The sequence below is a fragment of the Eleutherodactylus coqui genome, chromosome 1 (genome assembly GCF_035609145.1).
Source record: "Eleutherodactylus coqui strain aEleCoq1 chromosome 1, aEleCoq1.hap1, whole genome shotgun sequence".
Taxonomy (NCBI): domain Eukaryota; kingdom Metazoa; phylum Chordata; class Amphibia; order Anura; family Eleutherodactylidae; genus Eleutherodactylus; species Eleutherodactylus coqui.
This window is the reverse complement of record NC_089837.1, coordinates 432,686,011-432,705,908: the sequence shown is the minus strand read 5'-3', so window position 1 is coordinate 432,705,908 and position 19,898 is coordinate 432,686,011. Positions and strand designations below refer to the sequence as shown.

At 41.8% G+C, this 19,898-nt stretch overlaps 1 protein-coding gene across 2 annotated transcripts in view; it reads left to right on the top strand.

Moving 5' to 3' along the window:
• The first annotated feature begins 2,783 nt into the window (after window positions 1-2,783).
• The window catches only part of LCP1 (lymphocyte cytosolic protein 1), a 45,143-nt gene continuing 28,028 nt past the window's right edge, over window positions 2,784-19,898 (top strand). Inside the window, exons 1-3 of one of the 2 annotated variants that reach the window (XM_066582070.1) lie at window positions 2,784-2,810; window positions 15,575-15,657; window positions 17,075-17,238. In XM_066582070.1, coding sequence (XP_066438167.1) covers window positions 15,594-15,657; window positions 17,075-17,238 — 228 coding nt within the window. In that variant the 5' untranslated portion in view covers window positions 2,784-2,810; window positions 15,575-15,593. Of the gene's footprint in view, window positions 2,811-8,976; window positions 9,109-15,574; window positions 15,658-17,074; window positions 17,239-19,898 lie in introns of those variants that run through there. The other variant, XM_066582065.1, reaches the window with a different exon arrangement.

Below are 19,898 nucleotides of genomic sequence, written 5' to 3'. Positions count from 1 at the left end.
AATGAAAAAAAAAAAAACGACATTCCGCCATCTTTCAGTGCGTCGTGTTTCTATGGCGCACAAACTGCAACAAAAATGACATAACTTTATTCTATGGGTCAGTTTGATTGCTACGATACCAAACTTGTATAGGTTTTTTTTTACTATACTATACTTTTTTTTTAAAAGACATTTAATTTTTTTCCATTATTTTCTGCGGTCATCTTGTGCGCGCAATAGCTTTTTATTTTTGTGTCGACGTGGTTCAGCAATGGCCCATTTTTTGTAGTATGTCCTGTAGTTTCCGTTAGTACTAATTCGGAATATACACAACTATTTGATCGCTTTTTATAGCGTTTTTTCTGGGAGACAGGGTGACTGAAAAAGTGAATTTCTGGTGTTCTTTATTTTTTTTTCAGACGACGTTCACCGTGCGGGGTAAATAATGTGCTACTTTGATAAAGCAGACTTTTACGGATGCAGTGATACCAAATATGTATTTTTATTTTATTATTTAGACTTTTTAATTATAGATATGGCAAAAAGGGGGTGATTTAAACTTTTATAACTTTTTTTTTTACAATTAAAAAAACTTTATTGGTCTTTTTTTAACTTTACTTTTAAGTCCCCCTGGGGGACTACAATATGCGATGCTTTGATCGCTCCTGCAGTATGAGATACTGAATTCTGACAGGCAGCCTATTAAAGGGGTTGTCCCGCGGCAGCAAGTGGGTCTATACACTTCTGTATGGCCATATTAATGCACTTTGTAATATACATTGTGCATTAATTATGAGCCATACAGAAGTTATAAAAAGTTTTATACTTACCTGCTCCGTTGCTGGCGTCCTCGTCTCCATGGTGCCGACTAATTTTCGCCCTCCGATGGCCAAATTAGCCGCGCTTGCGCAGTCCAGGTCTTCTCCTGTTCTCTATGGGGCTCCGTGTAGCTCCGTGTAGCTCCGCCCCGTCACGTGCCGATTCCAGCCAATCAGGAGGCTGGAATCGGCAGTGGACCGCACAGAAGAGCTGCGGTCCACGGATGCAGAGGATCCCGGCGGCCATCTTCACAGGTAAGTATAGAAGTCACCGGAGCGCGGGGATTAAGGTAAGCGCTCCGGTGAGCTTTCTGTACGTCCCTGCATCGGGGTTGTCTCGCGCCGAACGGGGGGGGGGGTTGAAAAAAAAAAAACCCGTTTCGGCGCGGGACAACCCCTTTAAGCCACCCCACGGGAATGGCTTGTTAGGCAGTAGAGATGAGCGAGCGTACTCGGATAAGCACTACTCGCTCGAGTAATTGGCTTTATCCGAGTATCGCTGTGCTCGGGTCTAAAGATTCGGGTGCCGCTGCGGCTGACAGGTGAGTCGCAGCGGGGAGCAGGGGAGAGCGGGTGGGAGAGAAGGAGAGAAAGATCTTACCTCCGTTCCTCTCCGCTCTCCCTTGCAGCTCCCCGCTCCGTGCCGGCACCCGAATCTTTAGACCCGAGCACAGCGATACTCGGATAAAGCCAATTACTCGAGCGAGTAGTGCTTATCCGAGTATGCTCGCTCATCTCTAATAGGCAGTCTTTCAAGGCAGCCCTGGGGCCTTTCAGAAGGCACCCGGCAGCCATGACACCTGCACGGCTCCCACGATCTCACCGCGGGGATGAAGGGGGGGGGGGGGCGTACGGGACCCCTGAACAGTGTTCGGGGGCTTTAAATGCCACTGTCAGAATTTTTTTTTTACGAGTGATGTTATGAAGTATTTGAGGTGTAGGTATCTAAATATTTCTGAAGAGGGTATAGTATAGCTTTTCTGAAGGGCGAGAAATGGGAGAATATCCTCTATAGAAAGAAGTAGTCATCCAGACCTAAAACGTTTGAAGACAGGCATCACCAGGAGGAAATAGTGGGTTTCGAGTAGGGGTAGATGACGTGAAATTAAGCCACCAGAATACTTGATGGAATCCAAAACTTTTAGTGAGTGTTTTGTGATAGGACTTGTAATGGGGAATCTGTAAGTTGGTGGGGTCCATAAAATTGAGTCAATGCTGAGGGAATATACCTTGAGGACTTCTACAGATAGCCAGAGTGGCATGTTGATTTGTGAATGGAGAAGGGTCAGTTGAGCTATTTGGGCTGCCTGGTAATAAGTTTGGATATTTGGAACCCCAAGGCTGACTTTTAATCTATAATTGTAGAGAGTAGAGCTGGATACCCATGGGGTACAATTCTGCCAAACAAAGCAGATGGACATCTGTTGAAATATTTTTAGGATTGTGGATTTCAAGTTTTAATACAGAAAAAAAATCCAAAGCATGTATACTACAGTGCAGATTCCAATTAAAACTAATTAGAGACTTCAGATGAGTATTTTGCTGCAAGTTTGATGTAGAATTGGTGCAGATTTCACTTTGAAGCCACAGTGAAAAACACCATGTGAACATAGTCTTAAGTGACCTGCTGGTGTAGCCCTAGCAGTAGGGGGTGTTGCTATTCCCTTAAAAGGCTAGGGGCACAAACCCCAAGAGTTATGTTCCCCTCCTTCTGCCACACGGTAATAATCTCCCTTTGTGCCCCCAGAGTGATAGTGCCCCCCCCCCCCCCCTATGTGCCCCAAACAGTGTTATATGGCTCTTATCTGTTCGTGAGGATCTTCATTTCCTGTATTGTAGAAACATAGTGCAAGAGACTCCCCTGATAGGACAGCCTGGAGTCTTACTCCTCCCACACATGTAACTAATCACATACTCACAATCTCATCAAAGGTTCTTTAGACTCTCCAGCAGCCCTCCTATACATAGGACTGGTCACATGATCATCACATCAAAGGTCCATTAGCCCTAAAGGTAATATCTTTCCCTACTCCCCTGCAGCAATCAGCTGATTGCCTCCTTTGACTGCAGACTGATCTGGCATCCCCTAACACATTGTGTGGCTCTAAAAGCCTCTGGGGGGCTGGCACAGGGGGCACTTGCCCACTGACCCATTCCACATTTGCACTGAGATTGAATTTTTTATGTATCCAATTTTGTATCAAATATTTTGACATGCAATCAGTGATTTAATTATATAATGAAAAGCATTTTCAAACATTGATTAAAATCAGAACTATGTTCTAAACTATAATGCAACATTTGTAGAGCAGCAGCCTCTTTCAGATTTTGGCATTCATACTTCCTCATTTAGTAATACCCGGTGAAAAGACAATTCTATATGCAGCATTCTAGTACAGATCACTAAAAAGCCCAAATAAGAATAGTTATTTTGGCTTTTTTCCAGTTTACTGTACAGTGCTCATAATTTCTCCTTTTTATCTTTGTAACATTCAAGAAGAATAAGAAAATGTATTTACTGTAAATTTATTTTTAGATTTACAATAGATTTTAATGACTTTTTGACATTATTTTCTTACATTAAAATATAGTGTTTTCATTGCAATACATTCAGAGATCAGAAATATTTATATAGGACTTCAACCATTTTGCATTGTTGGTATCTAGCTCATTTTGAAAGAGAATGTATCACTTAAAGGAGATGTCCCGCGCCGAAACGGGTTTTTTTTTTTTTAAACCCCCCCCCCCGTTCGGCGCGAGACAACCCCGATGCAGGGGTTAAAAAAACCACCCGCACAGCGCTTACCTGAATCCCGGCGGTCCGGCGTCTTCATACTCACCTGCTGAAGATGGCCGCCGGGATCCTCTGTCTTCATGGACCGCAGGGCTTCTGTGCGGTCCATTGCCGATTCCAGCCTCCTGATTGGCTGGAATCGGCACGTGACGGGGCGGAGCTACACGGAGCTACACGGAGCCCCATAGAGAAGAGGAGAAGACCCGGACTGCGCAAGCGCGGCTAATTTGGCCATCGGAGGGCGAAAATTAGTCGGCACCATGGAGACGAGGACGCCAGCAACGGAGCAGGTAAGTATAAAACTTTTTATAACTTCTGTATGGCTCATAATTAATGCACAATGTACATTACAAAGTGCATTATTATGGCCATACAGAAGTGTATAGACCCACTTGCTGCCTCGGGACATCTCCTTTAAAAATAGTTTTACTAATTAAAACCAACTAATAAAACATTCTATTTTACTAATCTCTTTTTATACTCTGGTTGCAGTTTTTTTTATACTATTGTCTGTACATGACTATAGGGGATGCCAACCTTTCTGAGCTGTAGTTAGCAGCATATAGAGAAATGCTTTACAGCATAACTCATGTGTCATTCATACAATGGATATACTGATGTTTATAGGAGACTGTTCTAGGCATGCTCCGTGACCTATGATGAGGTCATTGTTTAGGAAGGGGGGGGGGGGAGCTATGATTATCACCTATTGTGATATATGGTGAATTCTGTGTTATCTATATATAGGTATCACCTTTCCTTGTAATCCTGCCTCAGATGATAGTGAAATGACTGCTGAAAAGTGATTTTTACAGAATAAGAAGTCTTTAGTGGTCAGAGAGAAAACTGTAGGATGTTAAGATTAATTTTAAACATATATTGTGACATCAAAAATGAAAAAGAAATCACAGAAAATGATTTTTAAATATTTTTAAAATAAAAATGTGATTTATACAGAAGAATAATTTGAGATGACACATGCCCTTTAAGTCTAAAACTGTAAAAGTAGTCCTAACCAAGATGGAGAATCATTGTGTTGTCTAACCTATGCCATTAAAGCAATGGTCAATGCAACATGCAACTCATGTAAACTCATGAACATAGTACCATAATATATAAGACTGAGAAAAGACATACAACATGTCCATTCAGTTCAACCTGTTATTGCGCAATGTTGGTGTAGAAACCTTCTTTCCTCTAGATGTAGATGGTGCCCCCTTGTTACAGTCCCATTCCTGGGTATGAACACATCATGGGAGAGATCTCTATATTGTCCCCTGATATATTTATACATAGTTATTAGGTTGCCCCTCAGCCGTCCTTTTTTTTTTTTCTACAATAATGTTTATTGATTTTTCAATTAAACATACATTCAAGGAAAAAGCATTATGAAGAGGTTTCCAGTTTTGATATAAGAGGGTAGAACAATCCTTGCATTTTCAAATAAGGTAATGGTAAACAATCGTTATTTTAAAATACAACTGTTAATGCAAATTTCCGGAAAGACAATATGCATTAAAAAAGAAAGCAATGGCCTGGCCAGGGCCAAATGGTATTTCGGGGGGTGGGGGTGGGGTGTTCCCTCTCTCTCAGGACTGCCGTCCGTAGGGGCAAAGGCACCATCAGGGCATGTTTACATTAGTAGGTTCATTCCTGCCGTAGGGAGGGCATAACTTATCCATGAGGTCCATATGCTTAGGAATTTGTCATATTTATCTTCTGTTATTGAGGTAAGTTTTTCATTTATCATATACCAGTTCATGCGGCGTTTAACTTCGGAGAAATCTAGTGATGCTTTACGCCAGGAATGGGCAATGGCTTGTTTTGTGGTAAGAAGAGGAAAGATATCAGTTTTCTGGAGTTTGGGGATATATCCTTGATCTTTTTGTTCAACAGGGCCTCCCATTATAGAATAAATTAGGTAGTATGTTCTGATCCAAAGTCTTTTGACCCTGGGACAGGACCACCATATATGGAGCATGTCTCCAGGGGAGGAACAGCCCCTGAAGCAATCCTTAGAGTAGCCCAGGACGGCACGTGCAATTCGTGTTGGGACCAGATACCAGCGAAGGAGAATTTTGTATGAGGTTTCCAACATTAATATGTTGCGGGCCCCTTGATTGGTTGAATTCCAGATCTGTGACCACTCCTCCTCACTCAAAACATCCCTCAGATCTCGCTCCCACCTGGCCACGTAAGGTAGCTGAGTGCGGTAAGTGGTATGAACAAGCTTTGAATAGATCTGAGAAATGAGGCCTTTTGCCTGCGGGTGTTTAAGACAGAAGGATTCGAAGGGGTCAGCCGTCCTTTTTTTAAACTAAATAACCCCAATTTTGATAACCTCTCTATTGTATTGTAGTTCACCCCACCTTTGAACACACTCAAGCTCTGATATGTTCTTTTTGAGTGCTGATGTCCAAAACTGTTCACAATATTCCATGTGTGGTCTGAGTACTGATTTGAAAGAGGTGCCCAGCTTCAGGTGCCCCTTTCTACTCGGTTGTGTTAATCTACAATGCCCCTCCACAATTCACAGTCATAGCACTGTTATCAATTACCGTATATACCGGCGTATAAGACGACTTTTGAACCCCGAAAAATCTGCTCTGCAGTCGGGGGTCGTCTTATGCGCCGGTAATACAAAAAAAAAAAAGTGTAAAAAAAAAAAATTTTATTACTCACCTCCCACGGCGTTCTGTCGCGCTCCGGCAGGATGTCGCTCGCTCCGGCAGGCTGTCGCTCGCTCCTCGTCCCCGCCGCAGCATAGCTTTCTGAATGCGGGGCTTGAAATCCCCGCTTCCAGAAAGCTAATACACACGCCTGCAGCCATGACAGCATTGAATGGCTGTGATTGGCTAAAGCACACGTGGCTTCAGCCAATCACACTATTCAATGACATCATTGAATGGCTGTGATTGGCTGAAGGCGCACGTGTTAGCAATCACACCCATTCAATGATGTCATTGAATAGTGTGATTGGCTGAAGCCACGTGTGCTTTAGCCAATCACAGCCATTCAATGATGTCATGGCTGCCGGCGTGTGTATTAGCTTTCTGGAAGCGGGGATTTCAAGCCCCACATTCAGAAAGCTATGCTGCGGCGGGGACGAGGAGCGAGCGACAGCCTGCCGGAGCGAGCGACATCCTGCCGGAGCGCGACAGGACGCCGTGGGAGGTGAGTAATAAAATTTTTTTTTTTTCTCCACTGAATACCGGCGTATAAGGTGACAGTTGGGGGGTCGTCTTATACGCCCCGTCGCCTTATACGCCGGTATATACGGTAACTAAGGGGAAAACAGCCCGAGGATCATGTTGTCCTTTTCATACAAGTGATGGGAGTGTTGTGGAGGAGGGAAAGAATCAAAAGTACCCTGTATTAGCATTGCATGGTGTAACACAAGCAAGAGGACTGATTGCATTTCTGCTGTAAGAACCTTTCTGCTATGTGTATTACAATTCTGCACTGAATAGTCACAACAGCACATTGAATGTTTCTTCCTGTTCCATCTAAGTAATTGACTCCTTTGAACATTTAAATACCAATAGGGTTCCGATGGAAATAAAATAGGATGGGTGCATGGCTTGAATAATGGCGGCTAAATAAAGTATTTAGTTGACTATTGAATGCTGCAGATAATATTTTGCAAAACCAGGTTAAGGCCTTAGTCACACGGGCGTTTTTTCACGCGATTTGCGGATCGCATGACGGATGCGCATCCGCAAATCGCGTGACCGGTGCGCGCAAGTCGCCCGCAAATCGCCCGAAAATCTGCTCCTAGCCACGTTTCATTAGAAACGGGCCGGAGCTGTCCAGCGCATTGCATTCAATGGAGACGGCAATAGAGCCGGCTCCATTTAAAGCAATGCAGCGAGCCCGGGATGAATTGTCGGGAAGGGCTTAAATATATAAGCCCTTCCCTGCAATTCATCCTAAAATGTGTAAAAATAAAAAATATATATATATATACTCACCTTCTCCCGGCAGCCGGAGCTCCGCGCGGCCGTCCTGCAGTGGGTGTGAAGGGGGTGTGAGTCAGACCTGCCCCCTGATTGGCTCAGCGCTGAGCCAATCAGAGGCATGTCTCACTCACACCCATTCATGAATTCATGAATGGATGTGAGTCAGACCTGCCCCTGATTGGCTCAGCGCTGAGAGGCAGCAGTCACTCACCCATTCATGAATTCATGAATGGGTGTGTGAGTGAAACCTGCCTCTGATTGGTCAGGACTGTGACCAATCAGAGGCAGATCATTCAGCAGGCGGGGATTTTAAAGCCCCGCCGGCTGAATAGTGCCGAGAAGCAGTTCAGGAGAACTGACAGCGGCCGCGGCTGGACTCCGGCTGCAGCAGAAAGGTGAGTATACAATTTTTTTTTATTTTAACACATTTTAGGATGAATTGCAGGGAAGGGCTTATATATTTAAGCCCTTCCCGACAATTCACCCCGCGCACGCCGGCAGCCCATTGCTTTCAATGGAGCGGCTGCATTGCCGGCTCAATTGAATTCAATGGGCAAACATCGTTCTTCTCTGTCACAGCTGTTACAGCTGTGGCAGAGAAGAATGATTTGTCTTCTATATGTTCTCAATGGGGTCGGCGCTGCTGCCGCCGGCCCCATTGAGCGCATATAGAGAAGAGAACAGGAATCGCAGATCGCAGATAGGTGCGATCTGCGATTTCTGTTCTATAATTTATCGGACGAGCGCATAAACAGCGCTCATGTGTCCGATACCATTGCAAAGCAATGGTTTTATAAAATCGCCGGACGCATGCGCATGCGCAAATCGCGGCTAAAAACGCCCGTCTGACTAAGGCCTAACAATGAAATACTGGCCCAGGCAAACACATTATTTTCCCTTGGGAATCCATGCATTTTGGTTCAGCCTTGGGCCCAGCAGGGAACATGATTCTGATGGCCCACTTCTACATCTATACAGTACCTGTGCATGTCCACTTTTCAAGTTCATGTAATTTATAGTTGTTATGGTTGAACACAAAGGACATATCATCAATGAGATCCGATAGGTTATTTGTGCATCTACTCTTGTGCAAAGAAATAGACCCTAGTGGCAAATGTTTGGCTCCAAAGCTATCTCCAAATGGGGCTGTCTTCGTAAGAACCTTTGGGGCTGTATTGTGTTAGAGGCTGGGCTCACAGGAAGATTCCATAATACTTTGTAGGTCAAGTCTGATCCCACAACATATGAGGATTTTCACACTGTAAAAAATGAGTGGTGCAACACAAGTGACAGAAGCAGCAGCTAGCATTGCTAAAGCAGGCCGCACAACAGGATAGGAAGTGGGTAATAGTGTTAACATCTTTTTGACTAATCAGGTGGTTTTGGAACTAGAGGAAGGATTATAACGGCTGACATTTCCTTATAAAGTCATAATTTCACATGTCAGTCACTTCCTTTTACTAACCACAAAATAAAGCTTTACTAGCGCTTCTGAGTGCACCAACCTTCTTTAAAGATATCTCTGTTCCATTGCCCGTGACAAGCCATATTGAAGGAGGTAAGTCTACTGAATTCTGTGAAATGTACCTCCTAAAAATGAACCTTTTTAAATCCACTCACTGATGATAAGCAATAGTCCAAAGGTGGATTATCAATAATGACAGTAATGTTACTATAGCTGTTAACACGGAGCAAGAGCTCTACAACTGCACAGGAAGTTTGTGGTCAGAGCAAACAGTAATCAGATAGTAAAAACAATCTGCATTTTAAGACTTTTTAAATCGTCTTTACGAAGATATATATATTTAATGGAGCATTGCTATACCTAAAGTCTCATGGTATAGCTAGAGCCGCATGAGTAAGATTTGAAGCTGACCCTCTGAGCTTTTATAGGTGTAAAGGCGGAAAAGCAAGCTGCAAAGTCAGTATTGCCACATGGTTAGTTATAGTGGAAAGTGTGGTCCAGTAATTGTCGCTATGAGGCTGACTATTCAGAGTTGTTCTATTAAAGGGGTTGTCCCGCGCCGAAACGGGTTTTTTTTTTTTTCAACCCCCCCCCCGTTCGGCGCGAGACAACCCCGATGCAGGGAGGTAAAGAAAGCTCACCGGAGCGCTTACCTGAATCCCCGCGCTCCGGTGACTTCTCTACTCACCGCTGAAGATGGCCTCTTCCTCCGTGGACCGCAGCTCTTCTGTGCGGTCCATTGCCGATTCCAGCCTCCTGATTGGCTGGAATCGGCACGTGACGGGGCGGAGCTACACGGAGCTACACGGAGCCCCATAGAAGACTGCAGAAGACCCGGACTGCGCAAGCGCGGCTAATTTGGCCATCGGAGGGCGAAAATTAGTCGGCACCATGGAGACGAGGACGCCAGCAACGGAACAGGTAAGTATAAAACTTTTTATAACTTCTGCATGGCTCATAATTAATGCACAATGTACATTACAAAGTGCATTATTATGGCCATGCAGAAGTGTACAGACCCACTTGCTGCCTCGGGACAACCCCTTTAATGTCTGTTATGACTTGTATGGGAATACTGGCTAACTGCATTGTTAGAAACATTGGACATCTTAATAAATGTATTTGTCTGTTTTTAGAAAATAAAAAAAATTATATATATATATATTTAAATTTTATCTAGTGGAAATTAACTAGTGTCATGGCCCATTGGGGTCATCTAATGAAATGATGTTTCCTTTACATAATTATGTAATACTAAATTAGGAGAAAGGAAGCCAAAAAAATAAAGGGTGGACTTTTAATGACAATATATGTTTAAGTTTCTCATTTTGCATGTATACTAATAATAATCTAATTACTAATTTATGTGCAAGAACTTCCCTTTCACTTGATCAAAATAAATGTTGAAATTATTCTTCCACATTTGAACCAGTGGTTGAGAACAATGCTTGCTTTTACTATGTGATTAATGAATAATGTAATTAATAATCAACCGATGAACTTGCCTTCCTCAAAAATTCAGAAGCACCATAAATGATTGTGGAAGTAGGATCCTATTGTAGAGTGTGCCTACGCTAAGGCATATTACAGATTTCTTTGCTATAGATCTACTGTATTGCACTTAATTTATATAGGGGCACTTTTTTTGTCAAGGATTCCAATAGACTCTGGAAGAAAAAAATGTGACATATTTGTGTTTTCTGTCATCGGTGCTGTATTCTGCCCTAGAACTATTGCATTTAGGAAAGAATATGGTGCTTAACAGAGGCACTAAATGGAATGGTAGAACAGATTTGCAGCCTCTGTATGTGTCACCTTAAGGCCATTTTGCATTGGCCAATGATCAGCTTAATGAACGTTTGTGGTGCAGATGTAGGGTATAATAGGTCCCTGTTATAGATTTTGCATTGGAGCCCAGGGACTTTAAGTTATTATGTATAAGAAACTTACAAAAAAGAATGGGTGTATTGAGTTGCTCAGGCTTTATTTTAAATGGTATTGTCAATATAAAAAGGGAAATTTCAATAAATGTTATGTTACGTATTCACATAGATTAAATCTGTTACATCACATGCTATAGGTTAAATAGTAACTGTCCTCTCTCCTGTCTGGTCTGTTTTAATAAATATTTGTATTTCCTATTAAATAACAATTCAAGAACACTTTTTTGGAAAATTGGTTACGCTACATTATTCCTCTATTATTTCACCTACCAATGTATGAATGAATTAACATATGGGAATTATTATTCACTTTGTCAACAGGGTACAGTCTGGTATTCATTAATTTATAGGAGGAACAGTGCAACATAGAATTCCAAGAAAAGATGCTCTAGAATTGTTATATTTAACAGAATGCAAATATTTACTAAAACTAACATGTCAGGAGAACTGGTAGCTCCTCTATAAGATGAGAAAATGTACTATAATAATAGAGAAAAGCTGCATGAAACAAATATGCATTTACAAGTAGGATTGTGAAATATTAATGTCTATTTAATGTGTAAATTTAAAAATACTAATTGCATTTTGTCACGCATACTTTATCAGTGTTTATTTAAAAGTGAAGTATTTAATCCGTACTGTCATTAGATGAAAATTAGTAAAAAGTGGCATATTGGGCCCATGGTGCAAATGTGTCAACTGCCATCCAAAGTGCCTCACATGAAAATAAATAACCAATGTGCAGCAATGGCCATGGTACTGAGAAATCAATCTTTCTTTTACTGCAGATATCTGCACAGGAAGAGGAAATCGTGGTAGGCCAACTGGGGCATTTCATTAAGTAATGTATGCTCCAGTATATGAGACAAATATATTAAGAGGCGCAGGCCTCGTTTATACATTTCTCGCATCTGACGGTACACTTATGCATCAAACTGAAACATACACTGGATAGAATGGGTTTCAGCTATGATTTAGGACATTTTCTGGCAATAAATTTTAGTAAATCTGACAGGCCACATGTTGTCATGCCCTCTAATCCTATTCCCCACCCACTTTTTAAAAAACTGTCAGGGGCCAGCGTAAATGATCAAAAAGTCACAATTTTGGCGCTTGTGACAAAATTGTCATCTTTAACACTACAATTCTGGCATGCGCCAATTAGTACATAGGCCCCATTGTATTTAGGCTCCAGACCAGGGAAATGGTAATGTAAAATTTACTCACAGAAGATCTGTGGTAACAGCCAGGAGTAAGCACTGGGTCAACACACATGAGCAATGGGTTTCCAGCAATGTTTATTAAAGCATAGACTCTAAGGCCACTCTCACACAGCGCACTTTTTACCGCGATTAGTGCGGTGTTTCAAACACCACGCTAATCGTAGTACAATGCTTCCATTGATTCCAATAGGGCTTTGCAGACCTGAGTTTGAACGCAGCGATTTTCTAATGCTTTCTCCTCTATTTTTGTGCACTTTAGCACTTTTTAAAGCACCTTATCACGCATCACAATAATGGGATGCATTAAAAAATGCTGTCAAATGCAGTACAATGCATTCAAAAACGCCACTCGAAATAGCTGTAATATGCCACGATTTTGAACACGGCGTTTTGTGAACGCATTTGTGATAGCAGCCTTTAGCAGTATTTCTTAATTTCAAGTACCCTAACAGGTCCGTTTTCAGGATTTCCGTAGTATTGCACAGCTGATGCAATTGTTTGCAGTTCCTCTGAAAGTGCCACCTGTGATCTTTCTATAGGACATCCTTAAATCATGACCTGTTGGGGGTACCTGAAGCATTGGGCCACGCACATACTGGAGAAGCACACAGTGCTGACATTTCCCTGGGCATTAAACATTTTGTAGCTAACTGATTGCATGACAATACATCTTCATTTAGTTTGTGTGTGCACCCACTGGGTTTTCTGGCTTCTTCCCACACTAGAAAAACATATTGGTAGGTTAAGTATGAAATTGACGCATGTATGGGTGGATAGGAAACCAGACTGTGTTCTATACTGCACTCCGTGTATAGTTGGGCAGAGTATGTTGTCACACTGTAAAGAATAGATAAATGAACAAGTAAGCAAACAAGCAGATAATGTATAGTATTAGTAATGTGTATTAGAACCTAACAGCTCATGTTTGTGAGTCAGAAAAAAAGCAGAACTGTGAAAAGGAAGTAGCATGAGTCCTAGGGAGGGAAAGACCAGAGCAGAAGCAAGACAGAGAAGTTACATTGGAAATGACTATACCATCAACCAGTAGAGAACAAGGAATGTTGTATTAAGATGCGTGGAACAACATACTGACCCTCTATTAATTAGGGAACCACTTTTCCCCCACATGCAAATGATGCCCCCAGTCTACTATAGATAGTTCACATGAAACACCAACACATTGTATATTTTAAATAACACACTAAAAGGATACTTCTTCCATGTCCCATCATTTTTCTGCTCATACATGTGCTAAGCATACAATTGTGGTAAAGCACAATTATATATATTTAGTATTCAATGAGCTAGCCAACCTGAAATGTATCTGTATGGCAAAGAACTTGCAGCTTTTATAGCACGCTTGTCAGAAAAATGGTTTTAGTGGTTTTCCGGTTTGCATATAAACATGATTAGCCCGGGTTGTAGGTAAAACATGTCTTAAAACAGCAATAGTGTACGTCTTACTTCTCAGTACTCATATTTCAGTGTAAAATATATATTCTGTACTGAGCTATGAGTACTAATAAATATGACATACACTGTACACTATCACTGTTTTAAGACATGTTTTACCTGCAGCCCGGGTAAATCATACAATAGAGGTCTGCTAGATAAATTACAGGCGACTTTTCAGAATTAATGTGTGTATGTATATATATATATATATATATATATATATACATATACATACATTTAGGAAAATTGCCTGTAATTTATCTAGCAGACCTCTGTTGTATAATGACTGCCTGTTTTGCTTATTAAGGACATTAAGACATTCAGCACTTTTTCTTCCGGCTAAAAGCTGTGCGGAAACCGAACTGACCCCACTATAGTCAATGGGTTCTGTTCGGTTCTATCCTGAGGTAGAGCTATTTGGCCACAGGGATTCCCCTTTCCTGCTGTTTTCGGACCACATCGCTACTGATCTGATGACCTCGTTGTCCGGTGCTAAATTCGTAGATATGGAAGCCCGTGACGAGACGATTGCCAGCAATATGTATGAATAACACAAAAGTTCTGCCATGTTATATCAAGACGCATCTTATTTGAATTCATGGAGAATTTTGTTTAATTGAAGACATTGCCAGTTTTTATACAGACAGAAAGAGGGTGTTATCATACAAAAGGTTACTATTACAAAGGTTACAAAGATTATTGATCATAAGGCTTATTGATATCTACAAAACAGTCTCATAGCTATTAAGGCTCGTCTAGACAAAATAATTGCTACAATCAGTCTTGTTATCGTATTATACACTATTTCTGTTGACTAAGGCCTTAGTCACACGGGCGTTTTTTCGTGCGATTTGCGGATCGCATGACGGATGCACATCTGCAAATCGCGTGACCGGGGCCAAAAAATCGCCCGAAAAATCTGCTCCTAGCCGCCTTTCATTAGAAACGGGCCGGAGCTGTCCAGCGCATTGAATTCAATGGAGCCGGCAGTACAGCCGGCTCCATTGAAAGCAATGCGCTGCGGGCGAGCGCGGGATGAATTGTCGGGAAGGGCTTAAATATATAAGCCCTTCCCTGCAATTCATCCAGAAAAGTGTAAAAATAAAAAAAATATATATACTCACCTTGTCCCGGCAGACGGAGTTCAGCGCGGCCGGCCTGCAGTGGGTGTGAAGGGGGTGTGAGTCAGACATGCCCCTGATTGGCTCAGCGCTGAGCCAATCAGAGGCAGGTCTGACTCACACCCATTCATGAATTCATGAATAGTGGGGGCTAAGATAGGATATGCTGCAATTTTTTTCACACTAGTAATATGTGCAAAAAAATGCAGGTGTGAGTGGCCCAAATTAAATCAATAGGCTATTGGCATCGCATGTTGAGCCTGGCCGCCGTGGGAGCTGACAATGTTATTACGTGAAAAGAGATTTGGATTGTCAATTTTAAGACATATTTATGTAATGTTTATGTATTCATTTTTTTTTACACAACCAGCAATGTATCCAAAACAGACCAAAATGATAAAGGAAAGAATAAATATCTCCTCTTTTATGCATCTCCATTTTTTGAAAAAAGCACAAAGAAATACACCAAAACTCCACTGTGTCAACCCAAACTTTTGTTTTATACTTTATTTCTTATTCCTAACAAATTTATTGATATTTCGTGCTTATGTATTGGTGTTCCTTATATAGCACCACCATATTCTGCAGCATTGTACAGCGATTTTCATCATTTACAGTCCCCAATGGAGCTCGAAATCTGACTTGCCTTCAAAATCCAACTAAGTTTTCAGTATATTTTTGGAGTGTGGGTGCACTTAAAGAGAACCCCTTGTGAACCTGATTTGAAACCAAAATCCAATGCTAAGCACTGACACCCCACCCCCACTCCGTATTTGGGTATTACATAAACCATCTAACCATCATGTATTATATCTAGGGCAGAATAAAAGGACACCATGGAATCTCGACCAATCACAGATGAGGAAATGGAGGAGCTCAAGGAGGCATTTAGCAAGATTGGTAAGATATTTCTTCAATCATGTATCAACAGGAAAACCACAAATGCTGTAAAAACAATCTAATGATAATTGTAGAAATACCTAACACCGTGTTAGATTCTGCTCAGACCTCTAGTTTATCATCCATAAGACACCATGTATGCAGCATTTGACAAAAGAATGTCCTTGTGGCATATGCTGGGCTGGTATGCATTAGCATGCTTTTTTTTTACTGTATAGGAAATTCTAATCTGCTGCATGTTCCTCCATACAGCAAAGTGCGATTGTTCTCAGTGAGAGAAACCAAGTTATCTTGTAGATATGATACCTTTTAATGGCTAACAAAAGTACATGCTGTTACAGCAGGCTTTCGGATCCTCTATCGATCATTCCTCAGGCTAAAATAGAACTTCCATTTTAGCCTGAAGAAGGATCAATAGAGGATCCGAAAGCCTGCTGTAACAGCATGTACTTTTGTTAGCCATTAAAAGCTATCATATCTACAAGATTACTTGGTTTCTCTTACTGAGAACAATCACACTTTGCTCTACTGGCTAACACGGTACCAATTTTTCTAAAATTTTTCCTCTACGGAGCGTTACCTTAAAAAAGCGTATAAATAACTGAGCGGTATACATTTTTGTTTACAACAGAAGTCAATGGTTGACATATTCTACTGTATGCTTATACAGTGGCATATGTGAGAGGCACCTGTCTAAGGTATCCAACAGGAAATTTTCCAGGTGTATACCTCTAATGGAAGAAAAAAAACGAGGTTTGCACAGAGCCTTAGGAAGCAGAATATTACTCATAATTGATTAAAGGGGTTGTCTCACAGCAAGTTTTATCTGTCATGCAAACACCCTAGCTGCGGTTCATCCTGAAGTGCATGGTAGCGATTGGCTGCACATGCACAGCCATCCATTACCATACACTTTAGGATGTGCTACGGCTGGGGTGTCTGCATGACAAGTAGACAACCCCCTTAAGCATAGTGAAACTCTAAAGTATGGCTCCATATGATAATCATTTGTCATTTTCATTTTTAACCCTTTCCAATCCACTGTCTGACGTCTGAAGACATTATGATTTAAGGCTGTACAGCTCCGATGTTGGAAAACGTCCGTCGGGGTTCTCTTACTATAAATTGCCAGCCTCTCTGCTGTCGGAGCCTATCCAACCTGTCACCTCATGCAGTACTGGCTTTAGCCAGCAGATAGCGACGTTGTATAACAGCAGAAAAAGAGTAAGCCCGTAGGAAAACCAGGATACAAATTGGATTGGAAAGGGTTAAAGTGCAACTCTTCTTTGCCTAATAAGCCTAGATACCTGTCATATCACATCTATCATCAGATATTCATTTATCACTAATCCCCCTAGCCGTAAATGTAGCCCCATTCCCTTCAGATCCCACTATCATCTTTGCTTTCTCTTTTTAGATACTGATGGAAATGGTTTCATAAGCCCTAATGAATTAAATGACTTGTTCAAAGCTGCTAATTTGCCTCTACCTGGGTATAGGCTTCGAGAGATAATCCAAAGCCTCATGGAAACAGGAGATAGGAACAGAGATGGGAAGATCAGTTTTGATGAATTCATCTTAGTAAGTTCACCCTGAATCACTGGAATAAATATATGTTCATGCTATATTACATTTGATTATGTTTTAATGTGTAGAGCATGTCATTTTTGTTAATGAATGAGTGGTTGCTTCTGAGCAGATTCATGGCTTGTCTGTGTTAGCATCACTTACACACATTAGATGAAGCCCCTTACACTGACGTGCCAAAGTCATAGATTAGTAGCGTTCAAACAAGTCATGATAGTGGGTGCCAAATGGATTGGACATTCTATTTCTAAAGTTGTTCAGGCATTTAACTTTCCTCGATCTAAAGTGTAACGTGTATATTGAAAAAAACATCATAGAAGGCATTACCACCCACAGTGGACAGCACAGTGACCACCCACTGGTGGCTAGAATTGTCTGTGTGGACAGACAAGCAACTCTGGCAGCAAACATATCATCATTCAATGCTGGATCCTCCACATGTACATTCCACAGGTCAGTGTAGTGTTTTTTAGCTTCCATGGGATATGGCAACGGAAGACACACCATAGTGCCACCGTTATCACCCATAACTGGACACAGCGCCTCACCTAGACTCATGAGGTTGCTAAGTGGACCCTAGTGGACAGGTAACATGTGGCATGGTCCAATACGTCATGGTGCCAATTGCTTCAGGCTGATGGTAGGGTTTGTGTGTGGTGCAGATGCCATGAAGTAATGGATCCCAGTTATCAACAAGACACTATTCAGGCTGGTGGAAATTCCATACAAGTGTGGAGTGTGTTCTCATGGCATGAGTTGGATCAAATAGAAAAAGAAAGTTCGCTTGGCTCACCTTCTCAAACGGGACCTACAGCTGCCTAATGCAGATCCTCCACAGAGCTCAGACTTAAGCCTTCAGCTTCAGCAGGGCAAGCAATGTGCAAAAAAACATTTCATTAGAAGTAATGTTAATAAAGAAGATTACCCCACGTGAAGCCAACTTTTACTGAAACTTTTTTTTGCACATGAGTTGGATCCACTGATCCTCCTAAACATGACATTGACCAGTGCCCACTATGTTTTACTGCTTGGGGACCATTTGCAGCCCTTCATGGACGTCATGTACCACTACAATGATGAGATATTCCAGCAGGATAATGCACAGTGCCATCAGCCCCAAATTGTCCAGAATTGGTCTGAGGAGCATTCTGGTGAGCACCTATGAATGTTGTGGCCAGCATTTTTGCCCGACATGAACCCAGTTGAACATTTATGGGATGTGATGGAGCAGTCCATTCGCACCTATAAATGCCACTGAGCTGTGGGTGGCTATCCAGACAGAGTGGGTCAACATCCCTCCAGATGTCTTCATTGACTTGTGAAACCAATGCCACATTGCGTTGCTACACTTCTCTGGACTAGAAGGGGTCCTACACAATACTAATTCTTGTCCAATGACTTTTGGCAATGTATGTACTAAATTATTAACAAATATTCCCTATGTATTCACCTTGCATGGCATCATGCCATCTTTTCTTAATACCGGTGCCAAGTCATGGCACCAATACATGTGACTAGCTATTACTTACAGTATTCAGTTGTGTGGTGGCTGGTTAGATGTCACTTGGCAAATTTCATTATTATTATACTTTTCTTCTTCTTCTGTAGTTTTCAGAGCATGGAATGCAAATGAAATTCTTTATAGGCATTACACCAATTACCTCTAATTAGCTTTGTTAAAGCCATATGTGTATAGTAGACAACATGTTTTGGTGTTTTGAGAGAGTTTATGAAGAGAACATAAACTCTGTGGTTGCTTATATCTTTTGCTAGATCTGGTCTTATATTTTCATATCATCACTCCCAATTCCTCACATATATGCAAATTAGCAATGTGATTTCAATGTACAGGTCTGTCCTGCATACAATACGAGCTTTTCTACTGTTGCATTTTATAGTACATTCAACACTAACAGAAAAACATAACGTTTTGACATTTTCTATTTTATATCTTGAGATTTATTCCACTAAGGTCGCTCTCATACAGCCTGCTTTTTACAGCGTTTAGTTCGGCGTTTCAAACGCTGTGCTAAACGCTGTAAAACGCCTTCATTGATTTCAATGGAGCTTTTCAGACAGAGCGTTCGATCGCTGCATTGCTAACGCCACGTTTTATTTTTAGTGCCGTCTGTTCTATTTTCAGGCAATAAAGCGTTTTTAAACGTGATGTGTCGCCCATTGAAATCAATAAGGAGCATTTTCAACGCTGTCAAGAATGTGGTAGAATGCTGTGTACAGCATTTTTGAATGTAGCATTCTATGTTATCGGGAGGGAAAGTGAAAGTGGTGACGTCATCAATAGAGATGAGCGAGGGGGCGGGGAGCGGCGGGGGAGAGCGGGGAGGAACGGAGGGGAGATCTCTCTCTCCTCTGCTCCCCGCCGCAACTCACCTGTCACCGGCGCCGGCCCCCGAATCTTTAGAGGCGAGCGGAGAGATACTCGGCTAAGGCACTACTCGCTCGAGTAATGTGCCTTAGTGAGTATACTCGCTCATCTCTAGTCATCAACTTGCTTTACCTGCATTGTTACTGTCCTGAAGGCGCAGTAACAATGCAGGCAAACGCTCACACTGAAAGTTGTACAAAGCAGCTCTGCCATAGTAAAAATGCTGCGTTTGTACTATTGCCTGTGTGAGAGCGGCCTAATAATAGAA